The 9,916-nt window shown below is 37.4% G+C and overlaps 1 protein-coding gene across 1 annotated transcript; it reads right to left on the bottom strand.

The window, feature by feature from the left end:
- Positions 1 to 4,516: 4,516 nt before the first annotated feature.
- Positions 4,517 to 9,584, bottom strand: LOC140226969 (protein CEBPZOS-like). Its single transcript, XM_072307409.1, has 4 exons — positions 9,345 to 9,584; positions 7,722 to 7,834; positions 6,774 to 6,818; positions 4,517 to 6,247 (listed from the first exon to the last, which is right to left on the bottom strand). The coding sequence occupies exons 2-4, from the start codon at positions 7,831 to 7,833 to the stop codon at positions 6,147 to 6,149; spliced, it is 258 nt and encodes an 85-aa protein (XP_072163510.1). The 5' UTR covers position 7,834; positions 9,345 to 9,584; the 3' UTR covers positions 4,517 to 6,146.
- Between the last annotated feature and the right edge of the window lie 332 nt (positions 9,585 to 9,916).

Here is a 9,916-nt window from a genome sequence, read left to right as displayed (position 1 = left end):
TCACGAGTGTTAACCTCTTAATATGCAGTAATGATATCTGGCGTATTCTAAATCGTCGCGTATTAGCTGAATTTAACCATTTTTGTTCTTTTTTTAAACCATTACTTTAAAGGTGATTTCCTTCTCCTATGATAGGAACACTTCTAAACATGCACCCACTTCAATACTCTGGTTCTCACGTTCATGACCTCCAGCCCGTGTCTGAATAATCTAAACTAACCTATATATTCCGCTTGCTTGTAATAAAAATCAATCAAAACAACAACAACAACAACAACAGAACTCAATGAAAATACCCAAGGAGACAACTTGCCATTGTCATCAAACTTTTTGACAACAACATTGTAACTGTTATACGGGAACTATATAGTTCGTTGTTGAAGGTGTACAGAGGGGGACGAATCCATGGAATCCGTAAATATAGGCTGTTATCGTGCATTGTGATTTGATGGATTTCACTTTGAAGAAGAAAGAATGCAGCTCAAAGTCAAGGTTCGAACGTGGATAATGGATCATCTATTTCCACGAAGACGTTGACCTTCAGATTATAGCCTGTAAATACATGTAATCAGGTCACCTATTTTTATAATTGCATTCCAATGATTCAAAAGAAAAGAAAAAACCGAGCCAGGTTAGATGATGATTGTTGGGCGCTTTCACATCAATCATCATTATCTCCATATAGTCGTGTTTACAAAACAGTCTTACATTTATCTTCTTTGTCACCGACAAAGCTTACCCTGAATATTCTGCTTGCGTGCAGTCATGACAACATCAGAGGGTTATACGAGTGATTTTGTAGGTAATACCAACTATTCTCCTTGTAAAGCGTGCTAATTTTTCACCTTACTTGTTTGCATTTCTACCATCACATCTGGGTCCAAGTTCAGGGAATGGGCCGTTTTCTTTATACCAGTGATATAAACCCGGTAAAAATCAAGCTACCGTATGTGATCAATCAAACGCGAATAAATCAGGTGTGCATTATTTTGGAACTTGGAGACAGGGAGAGGTTCGTTCATTGTCATTACTCTTACGATACGGTTTGGCTCCACGAGGGCGTGACGAAGCGTTCCGTCGTAACTTCTCGGATCGGAAACGAAAAGACGGATATGAAATTGACGAGCGAAACGGAAATGATAAATATGGTAAGGAAGAACTAGAGAGCGAGTGAGAGTGACAGAGGATTCGATGGAATGGAATGAGGGAAAACATAATCCTGTTGATCGTGAAATATTAACAGTAGAAGAGAAAGAATGAAAGAATAACAAATGGAGAAAGAAAAAGAAAATAGAAATTGAACAACCTCGATAATCGAAAGATGCTTCAAACTAGGAAGAAGATATCAGAAGTGGGTAGAAAGAGAGCAGAAATTGATATAAGAATGAAAGGAGAATCGCTACAGAATTCTACGATGAAATTGATGGCATTACCATATACGTATCAATCAACAAATAAGTTATGGAAGTACTTGCATGTAACTTTGTTCAAATTAATATATCGTACATTCGCAATTTGTATCATTTTCTTTTTCTCCTGTGACTATTTTTGGGTCCTTGGCTTGATTAAAATGTTCACTGGAGAGAAACAGTCCTGATGTATGGGCATCATCTGGCTTGCCGGTTGGCGAATTATAGATATTGACGATTTCTCAAGTTCCCATTTGGTCAGGTCCAATGGCGCGCATTGACCAGGAACACAGTGCTTTTGCATTGCCAGTTCTCTCGTTATGGATGAAAAGATGGATCCCATTTTGTTCGTGTTGAACAAGAAATCGCTCATATAGTTTCCCCATCCTTAATTACTCCTCCATGTAATAACCATTTGCGACGCAGAGTGACAAACATCGTCACGATTCGGGTATTTCCATGATATACCTCCCCCCCCCCCCCACCACGCTCCCGATTCTTCGTTTTAACTTGTTATTACATTGTTTTTGTCAGGATGTTATCGTTATTAGAGGTTTCTCGTGAAACTGGCTCGTCACAGACAAGTACTAATACGTGGAAAATAACACTATACTAGTAATCTTGAGAATATATAATATCCTTGTATACATACGGATAGACAGAATGTAGGAAGCGAATGGATGAATGTATGGAATGACTAATATTAAAAAAAGAACAGTAAAACAAAGGAGAAAATGGTAAAACTTTTGAAATTCAAATAAAGACATACGCAAAGAAAAGTTTGGGGGACGAAAAAAAAAGGTCTCAAGAAACGTATGCTGTCTCTATCAATATTATACCCATGAAGAACAAGTCTCACAATGCTATAGTGAACCGTTTCTGAAACGATTAATTCTATAACTACTGCTAGATCTTTTTTCAATGTTTTGTTTTTTGAAGCCTTCAGTGATTGTCAACTGCAATGTTCTTATAGTCTAATATATTAGCGAGCTTTAGATCTGCGACACGAACGCTAAGACGACTCTAATTAGGCAAAAAATGGTGTTCTACACAAGCGTGAGACAGTTGTTTCCATTGTTCAACTAGGGAGACTGCGTCGTCTTAGCGTTCGCGTCGCAGATCTAAAGTTTAGTACTATCAGAAACACTGGCAACATACAGGATTTCTCAAACTTCACAAATTTCTGTCAAGACATGTTTCATTATGTCTTCCGTGTCTTTTTAATGACCTCTCCTCTTGAATCTACATAATGTTTTTCTTCCGTTTGTCTCTCTTGCAACCACACGATTTTCTTCTGTTAGTGATCATTCCCTCGGAACACCCTAGATATGATTTACAAGAACTAAACATAATCACGATCAAATATCACGACTTTGAAATTGTCACGAAAGGGGCGAGTCTTATGCATCAAGTGATGAGAGAAGCTAACTTCATTACCGGTTCAATACAAGTATCATGGCTTCAAGAAAATTTGCCTAACTCTATGACTTGCACGGATTTGATGCGAGAGGGCATTAGAGATCGACTTCGCTGGTAAGTTTAATTTCGTCACTGACAGGCCAAAGGTTTTAAGTTCATTTTCTCATCATTCTATAAACTTTGCCTCCAGATGGAAAATGACTTCATTTATGATCTTCCAGTCTCTGAGAGAGTTTTTATTTTCTTTTGTTCTCTTTCTATAAAATGTAACTTGAAGTATTTCGAAAAAACAGTTGTTTTGAAACAACGTAGAGAATTGAATACAATGTATAAGTATTCATGTACGGAAGTAACAGAATATGATTATTGTTAGAACGGTTTCATCATGGCATCAACTGAAATCTCCGCTAATATTTTGCGAGATATGAACTACAAATAGTCCAAGAACCCGTTATTTACGAGAACCTTGTAGTTATGTACAGACCCAAGTCGAGAAGACTAGAGGATCTCATATATGCAGGGAAGACTTGTCCAAGGGAATCCACATTGCATTTCCTGTTATCTTGGCCACGTGTAATTACGTAATATCTCTGATATAATCACGGAGGTTCTTTTTACCTCCTTGACATAATCTAGGAGACTCATGCACTGTAGGGCCTATTATGGAAAACGCAAGCACTCTCTCTGTAGACATTTGAAATTGAGAAGTTTTAAAGCATATACAATGGCACATCAGGAGAGTTTGTTATCCATATATCAGAGGTTGCTAATTACGGTATGTCTTCGAGACACAACGAGCGTAATGCGCCCTCGTATAGTTGTTTTTATACATCAGGGGCCCGTTGCATAAAAGTTACTATTATAGTAACTTTGCCATCCAATGCTAACCTCCATGGCAACAATACTCAACAGCCAATCAAAATCAAGAATTCCATGGAAGTTACCATTGGATGGCAAAGTTACCATAATAGTAACTTTTATGCAACAGGCCCCTTATTTGTATCTTTATGACGATGGATGTACCTCTTCTGCGTCAAAATCCTAGCATAAGTTCGAGATACATTTAAATAATTGTCATGTCTCTTAGCGTTGTCAAGTAATCACGCTTTACATCAAACACTGGACACCAATCTCATCCCTCTTTCTGCACTTTGATCTATTTGCACAACTGTCTTGATCAATAAATTGTTAATTAACTTACAATAGTTTGTGTGTGTGTGTGTGTGTGTGTGCGTGTGTTCGTTGCTGTTGTTGTTGTGGAATCAAATATGTTTTGCTTACAAACTGGTGTGATGTCGTGCCAAGTGAATGTGAAGTGAAGTATGCAGTCAAAGTGCAATTTGTTCTACATGACAAGGATTGGAATTCAGAGACATTTAAATACCAGAACAATATTGCTGACATCTATGATTGATTGTCTTCAACAAACATACACTTCCAGCAGTTACAGTGTTAGGTAATAGGAAAGAGCAAGAGGGAGAGAGAGAGAGAGAGAGGGGGGGGGGGAGGGGGTAGGTGGCAGAAAGACTTCTGTAAGCTTGCCAAAACCTAGCACCAAAACACACACACACACACGCAAACGTTGCACAGTGCACACACATGCATACTGAATATACCCACATACACATAAGCGTACTCTGTATTGAAGACGTTAAAAGGAACCCAGACACATAAAATCTTGAGTATGTCTCAATGTCATTGCAATAAATCCTTTCAAATACAGCATATAAAATGGTATTTCAAGGGCAACATCCCTCTAGTATTCAACTTCACAATACACAGCGAGAACACTTGCAATGTAAGTCAATAACAAGATACACCAAAATTACAAATGTGTATTCTAATTGCATCTACACATGTGCATTATTTCAACCAACCAACACTTAACTGTAGTCTCAGTCATTTCATCTTTGCCTTTTACTTCCAACACCATGCAACACTGAATGCACTGTATTATTATGTACCCATCTTGAGCTACTCAGCCTGCATACCATAAGTAGGCAGTATGGCTGGCTAAAATATATCTGGATCAAGAGGACACACGCACTGGGTGACTTATGCTTCGCTCAGACTGATGCAAGTTATATTGTACATTTAAATGTTCCAAGACCGAGTCAAATATGTGTAGAGTGATGTTTTTCAACACAGAGCTATTTTGGTTCACAGACTCTTCCCTTGAAGTTCATCATCCATCTCACTTGAAATGCATAAATGCAGAGGCTGCTTAATGCAGACTCTGGGTCTCAGCAATGAAAGAAAAATGCAAATGCCAATATGAGAAAACAAAGTAGTATTAAAGTCATGTATAATATACCACATTGTATTGCTGCGTCAAGTGTGAAAAAAAGTATTCAAGTATTGCGGGAAGCAGCATATTTCTTTTCACATTCGTTATCTTTATAAATACAACATTGTGCATCTATTTCACAGCACATCTATGAATGAAAATCCACAATTAAAAAGAAGGCAAAAGGGATTTTATTTTTCATTCTTTTACTCTGAGACACAAACCCAAGGCTCAAAATAAATTTGAAGATAAACTACATGGTATTGATGGGCCATACACACAACTAGCGTGTAAGCTCTCAGAAGTACAGGTACAAAATTATTGGTACATGTATATGTACAATGTACATGTACATGTAAGACCTTGCTGTCAAATCACTTTGTCTAACAAAGCATTTATCCTCTCTTCACAACAATCATGAGCATTAAATTGGCAATAAGTCCTACTTTTCTTAAATGGTGACTTTAAAAACCCTTACTCTGTTTCATATATAAAAATCATCACTTTCATACTTTGTATCTTTTTTCATCTACCAATACAGTATTTCACATACAGGGTTGATTTTTCCCCTCTTGGTTTATTGATAAGGCCCCAGGAGTCGAAGGAAAGAGAGACAAACAACTAACATCAACAATCCAGGCAAACTTCATGTTGTGTGAAGTCTGGTCTTGGCATATTCTAAATGCATCCACTTACCATGTATTACTGTACATAGAGCAATGGCTGTGGTGCACAAAATAATATGACTTTTTCAAATCGGCAGGTATTCATGTTTCCCCCACCTTAATGGTTGATATTCCTGCAATACTTCTTCTATCTAGAGCTCAGTTGCTGTCATTCCACAGGTGTCTCAAAACATCATAAGAAGTTGGCAATGCCAGGCTTCCAATGCTGTCGTCACAATTTTGAGTGAAACCTTAAGACTGCTTTTATTCCATGTGATGCTAATTCATGTCAGCAAATTGAGAGTCCCAAGTCTACATGTCAAACCACAAGACTCATCATAAAGTGAGTGGTTCTTGGGTAGTCCGTCATGACTCCCGTGCTGATGACTGGTTTTCGACGCCCCACGTTGCATAATCATTGACCCTGGCATCCTTAACGCCACCAAATTCTGCAGCTCTGTAGAACACTGTGGGGTTGATGAATGATGATGCAATGGTAACGAGGTGTTCATCCATACAAAAGGAACACAGAATCTTATTGGAAAATTTGTCAGTAACATCAAAATGGGCAGTTCTCTGCTTCTGCATTAAATTGTATTTAACCTGCCTACGAAAACCTTTTCTTGCTAGGTATTCTTTTTTCACAGAAATCTAAAATAAAGTACTGTACTGTTGTAATTGTACAATCATAAGTTGTCTTTTTTTTTAAATCGTAATACATTATGTAGATATCCCTCAATAATTCCAACACATGAAGAATGCCTTTCAGATTTCAGGTGCCCCCCCCCCCCCTTTCCCACTTAAAAATTGAGAGAAAAAAAAGAAGAAAAGCAAACTTAGGCCACCTTTGACTTGCAGTACTCATGTCTAGATGTGTTCATTGTAAAATTGACAGTTAAACACATGTATCAAAATGAATATCAAGCACAAAGATAACTCAGTAATGTTTAAAACATATTTCAAGCATATAACCCTCCAGTTCAACAAACTCACCTTCTAATACGGTTGGGTGTTTTTCATGCATATGTTTCCTAAAATCTGGAAAGAAGCAAAGAATGCAGAGTACTAGTGTAAGTCCCCATCAATCTACTGGCATTAGAAAGACGAAGTACCTGGAAACAGGGGACCATTATTGAAAATGTTAAACTGTGAATTCCACTATGTTTCTGAACCATTTGCAACAACTGACCATCTCCTTGCGCAAGGTCATGGATTTCTTGTAGATGTTATTGTTTTATCAATTCATGCCTCAGAATGATGCATACTAAAGAAACAGATCCATGCAAGTTTGAATGATGCTAAAAGTTTCAAAAAAGTTATGCGTATGCAGTCAACCTTGCTCGAGTTGACCTCACATAAATCAAATAATCGTCTAATTCGAAGGTCTTTTGAAGTCTTCTTCTCTTTATATTTGATTTTAGTACCTTATTGTCAAATTTTCTTTAAATCAAAGCTATTCCCTCCTGATTCAACTTAATAGGCATGGTTGACTGTATTTGGCTGTTCATCAGTAATTCTGATCAGTCCCTAAAGGAATCTTAAACACCCAACAATTTGGCACAGGACCCATTAGGACAGGGTCACAATGAAGTAATAACATGGTCATGTTTTGATCTCTTGTATATACAGACAGCAAAGGAGAAATTTGACAAAAGGTACATCATCATCACAGGATCAACACAGTCTCCTGAGGTTGCAATGCATCTCATGAACACCCTTTGGCAAAATCATTTCAATTCTCTTGAACTTCTTTCACTGACAATAGTTTCTTTAGTCTTCCTTTAAGGCATACATGTACTCAAGACAATGGTTTCAATTTCAAGAGAGGATTTTTTTTTTTTTCAGTTGTAGGACCCATGTAAATTTTTCAAAATCATTTTGAAGAGATTGCACTTTGGCAAACCTTGTATCATATTGAATACAAAGAAAACTCAAAATCACCTTGATTTGTGTTCATTCTGTGCCAAACATAGTATGCAGCTCCAAATAATCCAATTTCGGCATACAGCAACCACTTCATTCCAGTCCACAGCCTTGGTGTTGCATACTTCATGCTATACAAAAAAAGAAGAAGAAAAAAAAAAACCACACAATAAAAAATTCATTAGGTACATTTGAGCATAAAGAAACAAAATACTGTACAATAATGTGGGAGAAATAAAGGGAAGGTAACTTAGAGCAAATGTACTACATTAAAAGGAAGAAATGAAAAAGCCTTTTCAAGCAGGTTTGAAAGAAATTAATAGAATAATTACACCTAGGCCTATGTAAACTGTTGTACATTTGTATAGTAAGTCTACTACTCATCAACCACCTGTTTTAGATCGACCCCCCTCGCGCAATGGTACTGTAAGACACGATATATTCGCGGCATGAAAACTTAGCGGATTAGAGCCGACAGCCTTACTCGCAGGATGAAATTTTCGCTACTTGCCACTGGCATCCAATGCATATTGTGTAGGCAAGAACTTTCGTGTGCATTTTAATTTCACGAATGTTGCTGCTCGCGAAATTCGCAAAATCAAAATGCACGCGAACATTCGTTTTACAGCATGTGTGGGATGCGCAATACGCTGGAACATTTGAACATGAATACAAATCGAGAGAAATCATGGGGATACAGGTAAATAACCTGAGGAAACAGGAGGAAAAAGAATTGAAGAAAATCCTCATAAGAAATACACATTATTGATAGTGTTGACACATATATGCCATTCACCAAATTTACATGCTTTTCAATGGGAGAACGAGGGTCGATTGAAATGATGAGCTTGCGCTGGTGCACAGTAAAAAATGTCACTTGCATTTGTCACCAAGAAATCTGCACATACAGCACAACTCAACAAACTGAGCCTGCCCTGGGATATGAATCTGCGGTATTTTCTGCCTTGAGTGAAAAGAAATCAAGGTGAAACTGAAGGATATTTTCTAAGATACAAATGTAAATTTACAATGTATTTAATCAAAAAGTGGCCAATAAGTAGTACATCCAACCACACTTCAGTATCAGACGCCATGTGGAGCCTATCACGTTTTTACAGTAAAATTTAACTGGCCTGTGTATACATGTAACTGTTACATTTATATTTATACTTCAGTAATTTAGAATAAAACATAAAAAAAAAATATGACTAGTCTAGTGTCTACATTTTCATTTTCAGGTTGAGGGGTTTAATATGTTACTACGTATGATATTGATAATATCTAGTTGACATTCTGTGTCAGGGGCAGATCCAAGAATTCCATAACGGGGGGAGGTGGTGCCTTTATTAAAGGGGGGACAAATACCCCCACCCCCATTTTTTTTTTTTTTTTTTTTTTTTTTAAATAATAAAGGAGGTGCAGGTGCGCACCCCGCCTGGATCCGCCACTGCGTGTATTACAAATGTTCATGCTTTCTCAGTAACCATACATTGCACTGATGGTTGAAACAAATTTACACCAGGCATAAATGTACCACCACCACAGTACTAAAACACACCTAACACTGCCAGTACAACAGTCAACACTCAGCCGCAGCCACAGCCGCAGCCACATGCGCATGCTTCGGGTTCGTTCACTAACCTGTCTGGTTGTGTGTGTACGTGTGTAGTCTGTAAACACGACAGTTCCCTCTCAGATCAGTCAGTCTTGACTTTGAGGTTGAAGGACTGAAATAATTTCGTTGGCTTTTCGTTTTACCGTCACGAAATTGAGGGGAGTGGTACCTACTAAGAGGTTCTATAAATTAATGTAATTTAATCTCTCAGCTCTCAGGGTAAGTTCACTTAATGATCGAAATGTGGTGTGCAGAGGATGTATGAATGAACACATACCAACGCCGAATTGCTATTGCATGGATTGTGTACCTACTGCATGTTTTTCAGAATTGCGCAAGCAATAGCATATGGAATGCCGATATGCATTGTATAAGAAGTTTGTAAACTATATCTTTTTTAAGACAAATAAGGAATTTTTCGTTAGAAAAGTATTTGATAACAAAAAATTTATTCTAATGAGAAAACAAACAGAAAATAAAAGTTTCATTGTTTGAAAGGAAAGAAAATTATTTTTTGTTTTATAATAATTTTGACTAAGAAGGTGTGCCATACTTCATGCCTTGTTTTGAGAAAGCAGTGAAAACACCGCGGTGTACC

The sequence above is a fragment of the Diadema setosum genome, chromosome 1 (assembly GCF_964275005.1).
Source record: "Diadema setosum chromosome 1, eeDiaSeto1, whole genome shotgun sequence".
NCBI classification, from domain to species: Eukaryota; Metazoa; Echinodermata; class Echinoidea; order Diadematoida; family Diadematidae; genus Diadema; species Diadema setosum.
Note: the sequence above shows the minus strand (reverse complement) of the source record. Positions and strands in the feature narration are given on the sequence as shown.

Coding starts and splice junctions, on each gene's coding strand:
- LOC140226969 (XM_072307409.1), bottom strand. CDS start 7,833: ATGAAGTATGCAACACCAAGGCTGTGGACTGGAATGAAGTGGTTGCTG. Junction 6,819..7,721: donor CAGAATGAACACAAATCAAG/GTGATTTTGAGT, acceptor GCTTCTTTCCAG/ATTTTAGGAAACATATGCAT. Junction 6,248..6,773: donor ACACCCAACCGTATTAGAAG/GTGAGTTTGTTG, acceptor TCAACCCCACAG/TGTTCTACAGAGCTGCAGAA.